Source organism: Perissodus microlepis, chromosome 20, assembly GCF_051167445.1.
Source record: "Perissodus microlepis isolate ML-2025 ecotype Zambia chromosome 20, ASM5116744v1, whole genome shotgun sequence".
NCBI classification, from domain to species: domain Eukaryota; kingdom Metazoa; phylum Chordata; class Actinopteri; order Cichliformes; family Cichlidae; genus Perissodus; species Perissodus microlepis.
In genome coordinates this window covers 29991378-30009347 of record NC_140480.1, presented here as the reverse complement: position 1 = coordinate 30009347, position 17970 = coordinate 29991378, and the positions used below count along the sequence as shown (strand labels likewise).

The 17970-nt window shown below is 39.9% G+C and overlaps 1 protein-coding gene across 1 annotated transcript; it reads left to right on the top strand.

Annotated features, from left to right (window-relative positions):
• The first annotated feature begins 275 nt into the window (after nucleotides 1–275).
• On the top strand, nucleotides 276–4973 carry pfdn4 (prefoldin subunit 4). The gene is made up of 4 exons (XM_084916739.1): nucleotides 276–386; nucleotides 1748–1855; nucleotides 3197–3337; nucleotides 4615–4973. Exons 1-4 carry the CDS (start codon nucleotides 360–362, stop codon nucleotides 4744–4746), a joined length of 408 nt encoding a protein of 135 aa, XP_084772865.1. The 5' UTR covers nucleotides 276–359; the 3' UTR covers nucleotides 4747–4973.
• Nucleotides 4974–17970: the final 12997 nt, after the last annotated feature.

The window sequence follows — 17970 nt, the reverse complement described above, 5'->3', positions numbered from 1 at the left end:
ACAACCAGTGTAAAGCACGTTTGCACATTTATTGAGATAATTACCTACAACAGAACAAAAAAATGGCTGAATTATTTTTTAAATAAGTCAAATTTCAGCTTCTAGATGTAAATGTAAGGGGAAGCATCTTGCGACATATCTAACTACAGTTACCAGAACATGAACTCAACTAAATAAACAAATCAATCACACGAAAACTCAAAAAGAAGGAAAAGAACTAAACAAACAGTTTGAGAGAAGTAAACACATTTTCTGGCCAACTTGGGGTCAAACTCCAGATCAGGCCTGCTGGTAGGTGGCAGTGTGGGGATATTTAGCCCGCTGAGCAACGCTGCGGGTGAACAGTCGAAGAAGCAAAGATGGCAGCGACCATGAAATCATCCGTGGTAAGGAATATTTTTAAACAAAAATCCACTTTTTTGTCTTGCATATGCGTTACTCTATCGCTGTTTTAACAGGGGATGCAGAAAGCAGGTGGCATCGTGTATGTGTGCGAGTAAGACACCGAGCTTTCTCACGGCGGTGATATTTGAAAGCACCGTCACACCCTCGTGTAGCTACCGTAAAGCGATATCTCCTTGTGTTAAAACACTAGCTCGACATACGTTGTAATTTTGCAGCCGTTGTTCGTGCGAGCTTAAAAACTATGTGGTGAAACAATGAGCTCAATATCCAGATCAGGGCAGTGGCCGCTGCAGGTGATGGGACACCCAAGCTAGCATGCTAGCAAACAAAATAAAAATCGGCCTGTCGTTAACTGTCTAAGAAACGACAAGCTAAAGCAGTGTATGTCCCCAATAAATGACCAATACCCTGCTCAGTCTCACTCAATTTATATTTAAATGTTTCTGAGGGGCCAACAGCACAGTAGGATGACCATATCACAACAAGCCAAATGTGGAGCAAGTAGTTTTCATGTGTTAGACAATGTGGGTTACGGTAATGCTAAGAGGCAGTCTGATAAAGCTATGCGGGTTGCAGAGGATGTGACTGACGGGTACAAATCTATATGCCCCATTACAACCAATTTTCCAGCTGTTGCTTTTTATTTTTATTTTTTTTTAATGCAATGGTCTTGTATGGCAGTACTTGTTTAATATTTGTTCTGGTGTTTCATCTGCTGTTCCCCTCCTAATAATCTTTGTGTTGAGGAGGGATGCGCTGATAAATTTCTTTTAGCACTGGACAAATCAACCAGATTACATGTATTTGAGGTTCAAATGAAAAATGCGTAGTTTATTTATTGATTCTACTCTCTCAAAAGGGAAATTGCAGTCTAGTGCCAGCAAAAACACACCACATAACTTTTATTTGTGGTAGATTTCGTTATATAGTCAGCCAAAAGCCAGACCTGTGCTGTGGTGAATTGGAGCCAATTCGAAATGTAGGACAGGAGGTGAAAAATAAAAACATTGTGCAATCCTGCATAAAGTAGGCCACTTGGTCACTCTAAATGAAACTGAATACAGCTCTTTAGTTTTATTCCTTACGCTTGATTTAAAACAACAACACCACACATTCTTTATTTATAAGGCTTGTGGTGGGTCTTTTTTTTTTTTTTCTTTTCTTCAGTTAACACAGTTGGCATGTCTTTGTGATGCTTGTGATTTCATCTTTGGAAAAGTTGCTGCTGATCAATACTTATAACTCATAGCAGAATGAGTCAAATTCTGTCAGCGCATCTAGGATTGTCATGTTTAACAGGCTAAAATGAACTGCAAACTCAAGTCATTTCTCCTTGTTGCAGGCAGTTGAAGATGTGAATGTAACGTTTGAAGACCAGCAGAAGATCAATAAATTTGCCAGGAACACGAATCGGATGACGGAGCTGAAGAATGAGATATTGGAAAAGAGGGTGAGTACTACCGGGGCTGGGAAGACATGTTTTATAGTCTTATATTGGAGCAAGGATTTAGTGTTCAATTAAATTTACAAAAGTCAAATTATACCCAGATGTGAGTTTTTATATCTAGATAAAATTATTACATTAAATTCAAAATGACAACTGGCACTCTGATCAGGAAGATTGAACTGGGCTAATGACTGGAGGAGAAGTCTAACTATTTAGCTTTTTATTTGAATGGGCTTGTGTTTGAATTCAACACAAAGTAACCTGATTCCTTTGTCACTTGTGCACTGGTTTCACTTTCTAGCCTAGTTGCTGGAAAAGTGACTTTAATTAGTTGTCATTATGGAAGCTAAACATTGTGTTGCTGGTGAATGATTGACGAATATCCATGGAGATGTTTCTAATGATCTTACTTTAAAATTACCACAAAACTGACTCAATCGATGTTCTCATGTCCTGGGATCTCCTCCCAGTTGGATATGCCTGAAATGCCTCTCCGAGGAGGTGTGCAGGGAGCATCCTAATCAGATGCCTGAACTAATGATCAGCAGAGCAGCAGCTGTACCAAGTTCCTCCTGAGTAACTGAGCTCCTCATCCTCAATCTCTAAAGCTGAAACCAGATGCTCTTATGAGGAAGCTCATTTCTGTTGCTTGTACCTGATCTTGTTATAGGTCAGTTTAAGAACCAGTTGGCCAGGGAATTGACAGCTTCACCTTTATGCGCAGCTCTTTGTCAGATAGCTGCAGATGCTGTTAGTCCCTCCATCCTAGATCTGAAGGGTAATGCATTAATGTTGTTCTTCTTGTGAGATTTAAATCTTGCAAGATGTCTTTCAGGCATTCCAGAATAAAGGATTCATTCAGGATTTTGTAGAAACATTAGTAGATGAATTGTTTGCCTGCAGTTGTCAAATTCCTTTTGACTTCAGTAAATCATTACAGTATTGAAGAAACACAGAATGAACCTCAAATCCTTCACATTTGTATTCTAGAGAGAAATGTATGTGAAAAGTTTGGCTTGCACCGTATTCTCAGCCCCTGTGTTGTCCCTGTGTGTTGTTACCCACACCCTCATCAGCTGTGGTCAGCTGTGAGCTGCTAATTTGCTGTGTATATGTATATAATTATACAACCCCCCCCCCCCCCATTTGCAACATCAAGCTAATTTAACATTTACAGTTCATCCTGTTTTGTTTGTGTCATTAAAAAAAAAACAAAACTGGATTTGAGCGTTGAATGATGCATTACACAAACCGACCTTGAACTGTGACGCTAAATGACGCCTAAATTACCGAGGTTTATTTGCAACCACCTCAAACTGACTGACTGTGAATGTCTTCGTGCAGAAAACTCTTCAGAACCTTCAGGATGCCAGTGATGACCTAATGCTGTTTGACGACAACTCTCTATTTATCCCTTATCAAATCGGCGACGTCTTTATAAATCACTCCCAGGACGAAACACAAGAGATGCTGGAATCCGCAAAGGTAAGTGTAACGCAGACGGTTTCTCAATACCTTTTCTAAATCACTGTCCTGTGAGTTTCTTTTCAAATTTCAATGGCTTTTATCGATCACGGTTTGTTTCAAAGACATTCCTTTCTGTAAACACAAAGATTTATCCCTGTCGTGTCATTCCTTTTGTAAGTCAGCTTATCAGTACTGGAGGCCAGTGCAGTCCCGAAATGTTGAGGGGAAAAGTGAATTTTGCATGCTTTTTGCTTTCTCGAATGTGTTGTTGTGCAGAGATGAAAATATGCACAACATTCAGAACTCATCTAAACACAGTATGACAAATGTGCCTGTTGTGTAGTTTATAATTACTTTCAGAAGTGCGTGGACAAACAGTGCTCAATGCCTGTTCATTTATACCTACTGCTTAGAAGCTATGAATCACAATTCATCAAAACCGTGTCATGTGTTTTGCAGATATGAATATCTTGTTTGCAAAATGAAAAAACGGCAACTTTGTCAGTCAAATCTAATGTATTAATTCCAAAATCTCTTTAGACCAAGAATTTCTTCATAAATCAATAAGGATTTTGAGTCTTTTCATCACTCAGACCTGATTTAGACTTGTACATTTATCTGATAATACATAATTTAAAATAAAAGCATTTGTTAATTGAGAGTATTTTTAGAAATGCTCCACTGGGTAAAGGATTTCTAGCAGTCCTGTTGTTGTGTCCAAAAAGCAGTCATTGTTATCTGTGCCTGTCAAGTATTCATAATTCAGTTCCCTTTCAAAAATTCTTGTTTTACAAAAAGTACAAGTCTAAGTTTCAAATATAGGTTTGAGAGCTTCCTGACGCACCTTTTGGAAAGACGTGTAGCAATGGCGGTGCTCTGTGGCTGCTACATGAGAGACGTTAACCAACAGGGACTTCAGATTAAACCTTCTCCCTTCTGTAATTTCCATTATGTCTCCATTTGTCCTTGTGTTGCTGTGACTTTGTCACAATAGGACATACTGCACAGCCCTGAACTGATTGATTGAAAGGAGTCCGCTGCAAACCTTGAATGACAAATGTGTCGAAGACAGCTCAGTCATTATATCGGCAGTTTATATTTTAATGTGGATTTATACCAGTCATTTTAGATGATTTCTTACCTAAAATGATCTCTTTTAGTGTTTGGAATGTGCTTTTGATGACACAGTCATTTGGTGAAATCGGTTTAGGAAATGTCTTGTGTCTGTTGCTTGCCTGCTGTGGGGAAATTGAACTGGCTGTTCTGTAATTGGAGTTTCTGTGTTCTGTAATCAGGAAACACTGGAGCAAGAGGTCCAAGACCTTGAGAAACAAGTGTCAGCGATACAGCAAGTGTTGAGTGATCTGAAGGTGCAGCTTTATGCCAAGTTTGGTAACAACATTAACCTGGAGGCAGATGAAAGCTGAGCAGTGAAATGGACTTTGACAGTTGCCCCAGTTTGGACTTTTCCACAGACCTCCTGTATTGGCTTCACAACATCCCCCCCCAAAAAAAATGATTTCTTACGTTTGGTAGCATCTTTCATTCATGCCAATAATGTGTCTTGTAGGTGTCTTGTGTTTTGTGTTGTCAAACATGTTCACAAACAGAAATGTTTTACGCAAATGAATAAATGTACTTCATTTTTAATGAATTTCAAGTGGTCGCATAATCAATTTTTTCACTGAACTGATTACAAATTTGAATATAACAAAGCTCTTTGTTCTTTTTATAGAGTCTGAAATGCAGCAAAAGGATTTGTGTCATTTGAAGTCTTATTTTTTGCTAATGTCAAAGGTAGGACAAAATGTTTGTGACACACTGGTGTACTCGTCAATCAATAATTTAGAGTACACTGATTTGTACTCTTTGCAAAGTTTTGACGTCATTCTCATCAATCATTAATTCATTCTGTCTGAGAGTTTCCGAGTTTGGTCTTTGACAGAAACGATAAACAAGCGCGTTTTCAGCAAATGACGCTTTGCTGAGACACGTAGTCGCAGGCTGAACGAGTGTGCGAATATAGAGGTCTCTGCTTTAACAAGTAGCCATACAGTTTAGATGTAATTTAAAACAACATGCAAGAAATCTGCCACCACATCCACAAAACACAGTTCAGTGGGGGGGTCATTTTTAAAAAGGTAAAAGGAACTAGTCATTCACTAGGTAACACAGAAGTTTGATTTTTGGGTGTATGTTGAAAATGCTGATTACATTATCAGAACAAGAAGACTGCACGACAGAGATAAAGAGTGTATTTGTTGTTGGAGGAGGGGGGCGGGGGTAGTATAATCTAGTACCCAGTTCAAACTGAAATGCACTTCATTGATCTGTAACAATTCAGCAGAATTAAAAGATGAATTATGTTGTCTTTAATGTCTTTCCTCCATTTTAATCCGGCATGTACAGTGTTCTGGATGGTTGGTGGCTCTCACAAATATCAACAATGCACAAACCTCATTAAATTGTGCCCTCAAGTGTGGCCTGCGTGAGCTAATAAAATGTCTGGGATGGAAAAAAAAATAAAAGAAATGGAGAGCTTGGAGTTATAGCAGACACCTCTGGAGAATCAAGATCTCAATTAACAAGTTTCCCCTCCCTGTAGGGTTCCTGCTGAACATTCATAGCTATGATTAAGAGGAACACTGCCCACACAGGCTTGTCTTTATGCACAGCTTGTTAAACCTCAGGCTCAGAGGAACATGCATGGAAATGACTTGAGTTATTTCCCTCATGGCCTTGTGTACTCAGTCTCTGCCCCTTCGCCCCCCGCATCTGTTCGTTTTTACCTGTCCGCTCATTCCTCTCAAATGACGCACACGTTGATATTTATCAACCGCGCTGCTGGATTGATAGCTTTTAAAGTGGCATGATTTGGAGTGAATATTCAATCAAGGTCGGGTATAGTCTGAATCTTAAGATTCATTAGTGTTTGGACACAATTTCAATAGGATGAAGTCTGTTGTTTAATTCACCAAACACTGTCATCTTAATTCCTTTATTTGGAGGAACACGATCTGAAGTTGTGACTTTAAATAAGGTACATATATGTGGTAGGCTATGCTTCCTTTGATTTAAAGTAACAGCAAAAACATACCAGTGGGTGTCTCTAGTTCCCCAGTAATTTCAGTGAGCTCGTATCTATAAGTAGGATCGAGATGAGCTTTCTGAGATCCCTCAATATAGCTGCGCATTGTAAATATACGTCTAAACATGCTCACGTCATGTCTCCTGCAGAAGAATTATGAATGAAATGTAAAATAAACCAAAACAAATACAGCAGTATGCACCTGGGACATCATTTTCCCATAAAAATCAATTGCATGCATTACATATATGACAAACAGTTTGATTTGCCTGCTTTCTAAATAATAAAAAGAAACAGTTGTTTGAGCGTGTGTCCCTCGTTTTTCCATGAAGAGTTTGTGCACACTTTATATCATTTTCTGCGCTGGTGCTACAGTGAAAAATCGTGTTTGCTCACTGTCTCTGTATGTTAGCCTAAATGTCAGGAGAGTCAACCCAGACGGTTTGAAAAATCCATAGCAGCTACAGCCATTCTTCATCACTTACAGCTGTTCTGTCTCAGCCAGCTTTTATTCATTACAAGGGGGAGCAATCCAGCCCCTCTCGAAAGCACAATGCAGCGTGCTGCTTGTCAAATGGCAGGCGGTTCAATAACACAATATTACATGAATTTGCAAAATTAAAAACCCTGCAGTACATCGTGTTATTTTGCTGTTGTTATTAGCATACGGGTCTGCTTTTTTCCTCTCTTTTAATAGACTGGAATTATTTTCTCTGTGACAATTCACAGCAAATGGTGAAAGGAAAGGGAGTAAGAGGGCAGGAAACCAGAATGCCTGGCCAGACCTGATTGGGGGGGGAGTATTAGGTTTGCAGAGGTGATACAAGGATGTCTCTTTGTAGAGGGCGTTTTGATCATTTTGGGTGGGCATAAGGTCTCTAAACGGGCTCGGGTTTTGAGACGTTTACAGTAAGTTTGTTGGAGGAGTGCTAAAGGAATAGTTCAATTCAATTTTATTTATATAGCGCCAAATCACAACAACAGTCGCCTCAAGGCGCTTTATATTGTAAGGTAGACCCTACAATAATACATGCAGAGAAAAACCCAACAATCATATGACCCCCTATGATCAAGCACTTTAGCGACAGTGGGAAGGAAAACTCCCTTTTAACAGGAAGAAACCTCCGGCAGAACCAGGCTCAGGGAGGGGCGGGGCCATCTGCTGCGACCGGTTGGGGTGGGAGAAGGAAGACAGGATAAAGACATGCAGAATAAATTGATTGTATATGTTTTTTTTTTTAAGTAGGTGAAAGGCTATACATGTAAAACTGAGGATTTTATGATGACCTAGCGATGCGAGCACCTGTGTAAAAGTTTAGGTTTGGATTTTTTTTTTGGTTAGAAAAGAGTGGGACAGCAGCACCTGTATAATGAACATTTCTAACTGGGATAGAACAGTGTTATTATGTTAATGATAGATTAAATGGCCAAAAGGTAAGATAAAAATAAACAAGCAGCTCAATGCAGTCATTTCTATTGGAAGCTAGGATGCAAGTAATTAAAAAGCAAAGTGTCCAAAACTTGCAAACTCAACTGCAAAACTGTATAGACGACTACTAATATAACCCCAACACCGAGTCCTTACTTGAAAATGATAGTACGAATTAGGAGAAGATCCTGGGAGTGTAGATGCTGGTGGCGGACTTGGACGAGGCCTAGAAAGGTGTCGTGGTTTGGCCGTATGGGTGAGAAGTTCAACCATACGGGAGGGGCTCAGAGTAGAGCCGCTGCTCCTCCACATCGAAAGGAGCCAGCTGAGGTGGTTCAGGCATCTGACAAGGATGCCTCCTGGGTGAGGTGTTCTGGGCATGTCCCACCGGGAGGAGGCCCCGGGGCAGACCCAGGACACGCTGGAGAGATTATATCTCTCAGCTGGCCCGGATAAGCTGGAGGAGGTGGCTGGGGAGAGGGAGGTCTGGGCTTCTCTGCTTAGGCTGCTGCCCCTGCGACCCGGCCCCGGATAAAGCGGAAGAAGATGGATGGATGGTTTGGCCGTATTGTGAAGAAGCACTGACTGAGGACAGAAACATAGGCAATATAGTCAATATGAAAACAGTGCATATCTTGGTAACAATGGCAAAAATTCACAAAAATATGAGAACTTAAATTTCATATCATAGATTCGACATAATTTTTCCAAGAAAACTGGGCTACTCTAAAATGTAAATTAAAAACGGAATGCAATGAATTGCATATCTCAAATGATTTTAGTCACAATACTTCATGTTTAAACTGACAAAGTGTATCATTAAAAACACAAAAAAGGTTATTTTGAATTTAATATCAGCTTCTAAAAAAGTTGGGATAGGGCCATTTACCAAGTTAGCAGATGCATCCCCTCTTCTTTTAACAGCAGTCTGTAAATGTCTGGAAACTGATGCGACCAGCTGCACGACTTTCGGGGAGGAACGTTGTCATATTCTTGTCTAACACAGGTTTCTAGCTCCTCAACAGTCCTGTTCCTTTGTCATTTTTTTCGTTTCATGATGCTCCAAATGTTTTCAATTAGTTAGAGGTCGGGACTGCAGGCAGGCCAGTTCAGCACTACAAAGCCACACAGTTATAATAGCTGCAGTACGTGGTTTATCATCGCCTTGGAAAGATGCTGTCTGGATGGGAGCAGATGTTGGCCTAAAACCTGTATATTTCAACACCGATGGTGCCTTTTCAGATATGCAAGCTGCCAGTTCTATGGACACAAATGCATCTCCATACCATCAGAGATGCAGGCTTTTAAACTCAGTGCTGATAACAAGCCAGATGGTCCCACTCATCTGTAGTCCAGAGGATGCAGTGTCCTTGTTTTCCAAAAAGAATTTCAAATATAGATTTGTCAGTTTTCCACTTGGACTAAATGAGATTTGGCCCAGAGAAGATGCTGGTGTTTCTGGATTATGTTCACATATTGCTTCTTCTTTCCACCATAGAGCTTTAACCTGGATTTATGAATGGCACGGTGAACTGTGTTCACAGATACTGGTTTCTGGAAATTGAGGACAGTTTGAATACAACAGGAAGAGTTACATTCGCTTTGAATGTGTAGATATCACAAGCCTTGGATTGATATGAGGCTATAAAAGCAACAACAAAATTGTCTCTCATTCAGAATAACTTTAGCAGTACAGTAGTCCACACCTCTGTTTGTACACAGATAAGTTTCTGTTGTAATTTCATATATCTGTTAAAGTATTTAACGGTTGTTTACTTATCATTTAGAAAGGTGGTGTCACTACAGTACGTTATAAATCCTTGAATGACCAATAGGCACGCCTCAGCAGAATGCTAGCATTGGTGTCATTTCTTTAAGAAAAAGGACTTTACTTCAGTTTTGACACGTTATCACAACCGTTTTTCAGAACCTGCTGTTATTAAATATTCCAGCTGTTTAGTTCAATTCATTCATTCAAATTTGCTGCTTGCTGCCCCCCCCCCCCCGGCCAAGTCGGAGGCAATTTATGTATGATGGGATTAAAAGGAAGTAGAATGGCTCTGCTGTGAACCCTAAAGAATAGCAATAATTATTATAGGTTCATTAGATGGGATAACGATTTCTGTAAGTAGGAGAGTTTATCTCACGCAAACCACCATTACACACGCCTGTAGTGATTTGTTCCTCGGTTGGATTTGAGATGATTTCTCAGTCGATTGCAGATTAATCACAGCTAGTTTAGAGGTTTAATGCTTTGCTCTTATATTATTACTCAAATATGGTTGATTTTGGACTGTTTGGATATTTGAATACATCAGTGAAGCATAAAGAAATAGCGGTGGTCAATTTATATGCAAATAGTTAACTGATCAATCAGAACAATTACCAAGCAAAGTGAAAACAGTAACAAGTTGCAGCTTTAGTCTTACACCGTTCTGCCTTTGTTGTGTTTCAGTCAAGTAGATTGGAAAGCCCAACTGAATTTCTGAATGATGGGACAGGATATAAGAGTCCTTAGCCTTGACAGCTGCAGTGAAATGCATTATGAGAGAATGTCAAGTAAGCTATAGTAAGTATAGTAAGAGGGAAGGCCTAAAAAGCACAAAGCGAGATTGAGTGCAGTGAAGAGACCTCGTGTCGGGGGCTGCGAGAAGCACAATCCAGGGATGCACCTGTGTCAACAAATGTCACAGATCATTTAGGAGGCAGCGATAGGGCACACAGCTCAAACTGTAGATGGCACGCTAAGTTTTTGTGAGACTTTTAAGACTAATTAATTTGATGGTAATGAATTCCTTCACTTCCTGTGGACAGGGACTCTGGACCGCATTATGTGTGGAGGCTGAGCACTATGTTGGGATATCTTCTGTCATTCATTTCATTACTGTCTGTCAAGATGATCAGCCGAGACAATAAAGGCGCAATTCCACTGCGGCGGCTTATGAATCATCTGAATGATGAAGACAAGTCTGTGTGTGGACTGATCCCTCTGTGAGAATTTCTGTGTGTGTGTGTGTGTGTTGGGGGGGGGGCATCGGTGCAGCAATCAGAACTTATAAGTGCTTCGAAAACAAATTGGTGTCTCAGAGCCAACATCCAGTGGTTTATTTAAAGATTTGTTTATCTTTCATTTATGAATTGCTGAATTGGAAATTAAAACTTTCAGCCCGTGTATTACCAAGCCTCCGCCTAGAATGCCTAAAAATCTGTGGGAGTCTAAGGCTGTAACTTTCCATCAGTTAGCTGCTTTAATCAGAGGCCCCTAATATGCAGAGAATATTACTTCAGAAATACATTTCCATATCCACCATGGAAAAATAGACCAATAACTTACCATATGAAAGACAGTAGAATGACTCCAAATATATCAATGAATATCATTACCTAAACTTTTTGTCAGTTACACAGCAAAGACCTTGAAGAAACGGACATATGCACGCTTCACGGCATGTAAAGAAAGAACAGACTGTTTAAAACCTACTATAGTTTTGTCTCTTAAAGGGATTTTATAGAACTATTTTGAGTTATATGCAGCAACGTGTCTAATATACCCCACCTCTTGCACTATAACAGCTGGGATTTGTTTGTCACATTTAGCTGACAGTTGGTTGCTAGTGGATGTTCGAGGCTCTGGTTGCATCTTTCTTTTGTATTTACCAGACCCTCATATGTCAATCAATATATGTTTCACTCTGATTGGTAGGTGCTTCCCATTTCACAGCGGTAACAGTTATTTTGCATCGTCATTGTGTGATATGTGGCGTGTTCTCTGTGGAAGGGTGGATGATTTCTTTTAACCATTTTAGTCACAGTGGAAGTCGTGTTCGTTAAAGGCTAGACAATCTGGATCAGTGCGTTTGTCTACCCCTGTGGTTCACATTGACCAAGTACAAGAGATACTGTTGTTTATATAGTTTATTCAGGTATTCAAGGTTCCCGGAAGATCAAGTAAATTTCCTTTTGTGCTCCTTTTTACATTTACTCTAATGTCTGGATACCGGCGTATGAAAATGCAGAATCTTTGGACCAAGGACGAGATTGTGGGTTTTGAGTTGTTATTGTCAATTTAGCTTTCTCTATACGTTTTAGGTCTTTTGTCCACATATAAAAGGCATTTTGGGTCACTGAAAATGGAGCTTTTGAAAAAAGTCCCTCCAAGGTGAATGTTTTCAGAGACTCGAATTCTGCATTTGACATGCAGACAGGGAAAGTGAAGATTTTGTGTTGCTATGTCAAAGGCGTGCACCTTTATGTCCTTTTTAAAATATCAGATAGGATGCAGTGTTTTTGTTTTTGGGCTTCTGATTAGCCAACATTTCTATACACTTACAAATATAACACAGACTCTTTCTTTAAGATAGATAAGATCTTTATTGTCATTGCACAGTCATACATAGTACAATAAAATTGGTAAACTGTATAACACAACAGAGTAACTTGAGTAATAAAAGGCAGAATGAGTGTATGTTTATTGCACATTATTATTGCACATTGTTATTAGTATTATTATTGTTATTCTTGTTACCCCCCAAAAAAGTCCAGGTCAGCTGTTTGCATTGATTAGGGCTATTACCCTGTTGTAAAGCTATCCATGAGTCTATTTGTCTGGACCTCAGCAGCCTGAACCTCCTGCCAGACGGCAGCAGCTTAAACACCTGGTTGTCCTGGGTGTTTACAATCCCGTAGGATTCTGCCTGCCTTCTTGAGACAGTGAGTGCTGTGCAGGTCTTTCAGGGAGGGAAGAAGATGTCCAGTGATTTTTTGGGCCATATTAATGACCTTCTGAAGTGCCTTTTTGTGTGCTGTGGTGCAGCTGGAGAACCATACAGAGATGCCATATGTCATATAACGGTTGAAGACAGTCAGCAGCTCCTTTCTCAGGTCCGTTTTTCTGAAGATTCTCAGGAACATGGAGACGCGGTTGGGCCTTCTTCAAAACCGCAGAGGTGTTTTTAGTATGCACTTGAGAGAGCATGGCATCTTTTACATTTTCATGTGGACAGATGTGTCTTTCAAAACAAAAGCAGAAATTCTCTTTTTTTTCAAAGTACCCATATACATGTGGACTTAGCCTTAGTATTGACTCTTAATATTTGGCCAAGCTTTTGGGTGCATGTATGTAAATAGTTCACTTGGAGAACCAGAGCGACTGTGTTTACTGAAACTGTCAGCATTAGGGGTGCCTGTAGCCCAGGGGGTGGAGCAGGTCAGGGGGTGGAGCAGGTCATCTACTAATCAGAAGGGTTTAGACCAGGGGTCTCAAACTCATATTGATGTGAAGAAATATTTAAAAAAAATATTATTCGAAAAATGATTTAATATGAAGGCAATATGAGCAGAGTGTTACAGGCATGGCCCTTTAAGACTGTAGCTTCATGGGCGGTGTAGTCCGTGCTGCAGGGAAGGTGTGGGACTGCCCCTCCCGCTGTGTGTGTGAGCGCGAGGGATGGAGAAAAAGCAAAGTCGAAAAGTACGAGGTGCTACCGACCAGAAACGGGAGATGGATGCATGTAAATATAATAAAAGCCACTGCAGCCAAAAAGAGTACCTGACGAGCCCAGTTGTAAGTAAGCTGTTAAGACTCGACTTTGCACTGTGTTCGTGTTTTCCTCCAAAACAATAAGTTCCATTGGAGCAGCCTTTCAGAGACTCTCTCTGTCTCTCTCTAGCAAAGTTGACCCAGACAGTAAAGCTAGTTCCTGGCTACGAGCCCGACACGAAACCCGAAGTATTAGCCAGAGGTCTCCTTAACACGGTTCGGAGCCACGGACCTGGCCGAGGTAACAAGAGAGGACAAACATGTTGAGGGATTGGCTGTATTAGTTCGGTGAGAGATTTATTTGGAAAGAAAACCGTTTTCACTTACAGTCAAAAGCTAATGTGTATGCTTATGTCTGCATTTTTATTTTGTTGAATACAAAAAAAATTATAGCAAAAGTGCTGCCACGTGTCTGGCCAGAAAGAGCATTTGTTTATTTGGTAGTTCAATGAACGGCTTCAGATAGTAAGAGTGAGGAAAATAAATGCGTTCTTGTTTGCAGTTTTGTCTTGTTATACAATATTTTTAATGAAATAAAACAACAAAACACTACATTTTAGGAAATATTAGTGGGGATTTTCTTTCTTTCTTTTTTTTTTGCACTACTTGAACACTAAAGTAGCCCTCCAATGAGATGACGGTGCCAGAATTGGCCCGCGGCTCATTTGAGTTTGAGACCCATGGTTTAGACCTTCTACAAAAAAATAAAATAAATTAAAAAAAAATTGAGTGTGAGTGTTAGATAGGAACCACTTAAGCAAAGAAAAAAAGTGTTTGTATGAATGGGCGAATGAGACAAGTTGGATAAGCGCTTTCAAAGAACCAGTCCGTTACTATCATGTGATGATGATTTAGATTCATCTCCAAACAGAGGCTGGCACGTGGCACCAGAGTTCTTGAACTGGGGTCAACAGTCTAACAGGGATTGTCTCCATGAAGTGGAGATTTTTGTTTAAATGAGGTGTCTGGACAAGTGTCCGATGGAAATGATGTTTCCAAAATATCTCAACATCTACTAAATGAGTTGGCGCAAAACCTTGTGCAATTATTCACTTTTAAGACACTTATGAGACAAGGGTGCAAATGTTTGCTTCTCAGTGAAATATTTGAGTAAGTCTGCATGACATTACACTGAAGTCAAACTAGTGTGGTAAACATTATCTGTACGTTAGCATCATTAGCACAACAACTGCTGTGCCTCGGATAGCTGGCAGTGGGTCTGTAGAAGTCTGCTAATAAGGTATTAGAGTCATATTTTATTTTTAAGCACACATACCACAGTGCACCACAACCTGGGCGGATCACCCCACCTTATGCTGAGCTGATGCACCACTGGACAGCTTCAGCAGACTGATTGCGGCCTCCGTGTCTTGCACAATATTACTCTAATGACTTTTACTGAAGAAGGATGAGTGCTTCAAATATACTCCAGGAACATTTTCCCCAAGTACACGTTTAAACCAACGATCCTTCAGTCATATTAGTGTTGCACTGACTCAGCTCCACTGTCACCTAATTAGTTTCAATTTATGGTACAACAGCAGCAGAAAATATTCTTATAACCTCGCTTTAGGGTGACATTTCTGATTTCTGGAATCGCTCCGGTGTTCATCTCTTCTTGTTTTTTTGAAATATAAACATAGCTTAATTATTTAAAGTAAAAGAAGGAAAAAGAAAAATGAATCACTTTATTATAAAAGAAATAAGTGTGTTCATTGTGGACAAGCAATAAAAGTTTCAGCGTTATGTTCATCTGTGTCATAGAATTCCATTATAAGTCCCACAGACTAAACCCTCATTCATCTGGTTTATAAATTCCATTATAAAACTTGACACTGTGATGTTTGTGGGTGTTGTTCACCTTGATCCTGCTGCTGAATCTCTGCTATTAACACCTCGGTAGGTGCTGTGCTGTATTTTCACTTCACTTTCGGTTTCAACACATCAGTCAGCTCCAACTGGCAAATGTAACGCTGATGTGTGCCAGTAAGCTAATGTCATCCCGCCAATAAATTGTCTATTGAATACATTCAATTAGGCCACTCGACCAGCTCAGAGGAGAATACCATCAAAAAGGGATGCATAATACTGGAGCACAATTAAGTCTAGCCTTAGTGTAAGTGGTTGAATTGGATGAAGCTCAGTGGTTAAAAACAAAAACAATCTGGATTGTGTCATTTCATCTCACAATTGTCCTGGATGTAGGGCACTTGTGGGCCTGGAGCATTTTTGTGGATACTAACAGAGTTAACTAAGAGCAGAGGTGGCAAAAGTACAGACAGTCTGTACTTAAATAGAAGAACTTATTCACCTTCTTACTCAAGTAAAAGTAAAAAAGTACAGCTCTGAAATGTAATCAAAGTAAGAAAGTAAGAATAGCTCTTTGGAGGACGTTTCTATTTTTGTCTTTTTTTTTAAAATTCTAATTATATTCAGCTTGAATCTAAAGAAAAAAGAATTTATTTTCTGTTGCCTACATTATAGAGGGCGACTTTTCCTCTAAATGTCAGAGGTCAAAGTGGATTCAGCAGGTGGGAAACCTAAAATTGGTTGTAATGGCTCAGTGTGGGGAAATGAATCATAACTCATTATAATTTCTATTGTGAGCTCCAGTAGGTTTTCTTAGCGTACAGGCTGTGATCAGCTGACCTGCTGCTCTTTGTTCAATTACACAACTGAATTCAACCAGATGTGAGCAGATGTCTTATAAGTTCTCCTGGCTGATTTCATCCTCTACACTGACACTACACTGTTTATGGTGTCGTTTTCCTAGAAGTTATAAAGTTGGTATAAAGGTGGAATTTAGTCAATGAATCTCAGCATCATCAGCTAAAAATTCAGATGAATCTCTGCTACCCTTGATGTAAGTAAAGTAAGTAAAATTTTATTTGTATAGCACTTTTCAAGATAAAAATCACAAAGTGCTTCACAGTAAAGCTAAAACATAAAAACAAAAATGAACCAAAAGCAAGTTTAAAAAGATGAGTTTTTAGCTGTTTTTTAAAAGAGACCACAGATCTCAAGCTCAAAGGGATCTGTGTAACCTAACTCTGACCATGAACCACAGCCACAGTACAGCAAACTAACCTGTTTATCCTGCACTAACCTGCAGAGGATTTTCATGCAACCTTTAAAAAACAGTTAGTCTACATCAGTTTGTTTTGCAACATGAACAAAACACAATGTCACGTGTACATACCCAGTATTTAATTTAAAAACACGAGAACTTACATGTAAGCTTTACACTTCCAGTTTATCAGATCCCACTGAGCAGTCCTTAACTTTAAATCTAACCTTTCTTCTTCCTCTCCTGTCCTCTTTCTTATCTTTCTCCATCTCTGAGTGAAGTTAGCTCTCTTTCTTGTTTCTCCCTATAAAATACAGCAGCTGGACCTTTAGCTAGCAACACACTGTGAGACAAACTGCACACGAACAGTTTGTGTGTTTGTTGATGTTTGTTATGCTGATAGAAACCTTCATTTGAAACACCCGTCACTTAATAATATGACTCCCTTTATGCTCGCTCCTCTTCAGTAGGGCTAGCTAGATGCTGAAGTACCGCAGCTAATAAACATATCCAGTCACCCAAAACACCAACCCACTTTTAATCCCTGACTTTGATGTGTTTCTTTTTAGGCTCAAATCGGTTTGATGTTTGAAGGCTCACAGTGATGAAATAATAACTCCCTCCAAATGCGCTAAACCAAAATTAACGAGCCTGTTTTGAAAATGTAAGGAGTGAAAAGTACAGAAATTTGCTTAAAAATGTAGGGAGTAAAAGTAAAAAGTACTCCGAAAAATACATCTCAAGTAAAGTGCAGATACCTGAAAATTGTACTTGAGTACAGTAACAGTTATTTGTACTTTGTTACTTCCCACCTCTGACAAAGAGTGATCATGTAATTCTGAAATAATACTTTATTTAGAGCAGGAGCTGGTCTTAGTGCAGCGTTTGTCAAGTTCATGAGTTTCAGTGACGTAGAAACCGTGGTGTAGTCTAAGGAGCTTGGAAAGAAAAGCGTCTGGACTTGTTTAAGTTGCTTGAAGATGTCCACTGTGAGCGACCATCTTTGAACGTAAATGGCTTCTTTCACTCCTTTTTGAAAGACGAGTGAAAGAAGCCATTTACGTCCACTGTGAGCGACCATCTTTGAACAGAGGCGGTGGTTTACGACACCAACTGTCTGCCATCTATAATCCAGTTTTGAGATCCCTTCCCAGACGCCTTAACGCCCACTCACATCATGGGCCATCTGACCTCAGGAAGTCACATGATAGGGTGGGGCCAGGTTTCACAATGAGCTCACCCGAAACCCTGGCTGATTGTGACCACACCCATTTTCACACCTTGGCTCATGTGATTAGGTAGAGGATCATCAGGGGGTCCTTTTGTCCCTCTTTGGGGGGATACTCCCACTGGGTTTAAATCTGGGACTCTCCACCATTTGACCTTAGAACTGAAGAAGCTTCTCGGATGAGAGGTGAAACGTCTTAAAGCAACTTAAAGAAGTCCAGACCCTTTTCTTTCCAAGCTCCTTAGACTACGATGACCTGGATGACTGAGAACCTTCACAGACAGAGTTGGTGTACTTGTT

What these genes read in the sequence shown, in the direction of transcription:
- pfdn4 (XM_084916739.1), top strand. Translation starts at nt 360, where the DNA reads ATGGCAGCGACCATGAAATCATCCGTG. An exon ending in CGACCATGAAATCATCCGTG is followed by an intron (nt 387 to 1,747) that starts GTAAGGAATATT and finishes TCCTTGTTGCAG; the next exon opens with GCAGTTGAAGATGTGAATGT. An exon ending in ATGAGATATTGGAAAAGAGG is followed by an intron (nt 1,856 to 3,196) that starts GTGAGTACTACC and finishes GTCTTCGTGCAG; the next exon opens with AAAACTCTTCAGAACCTTCA.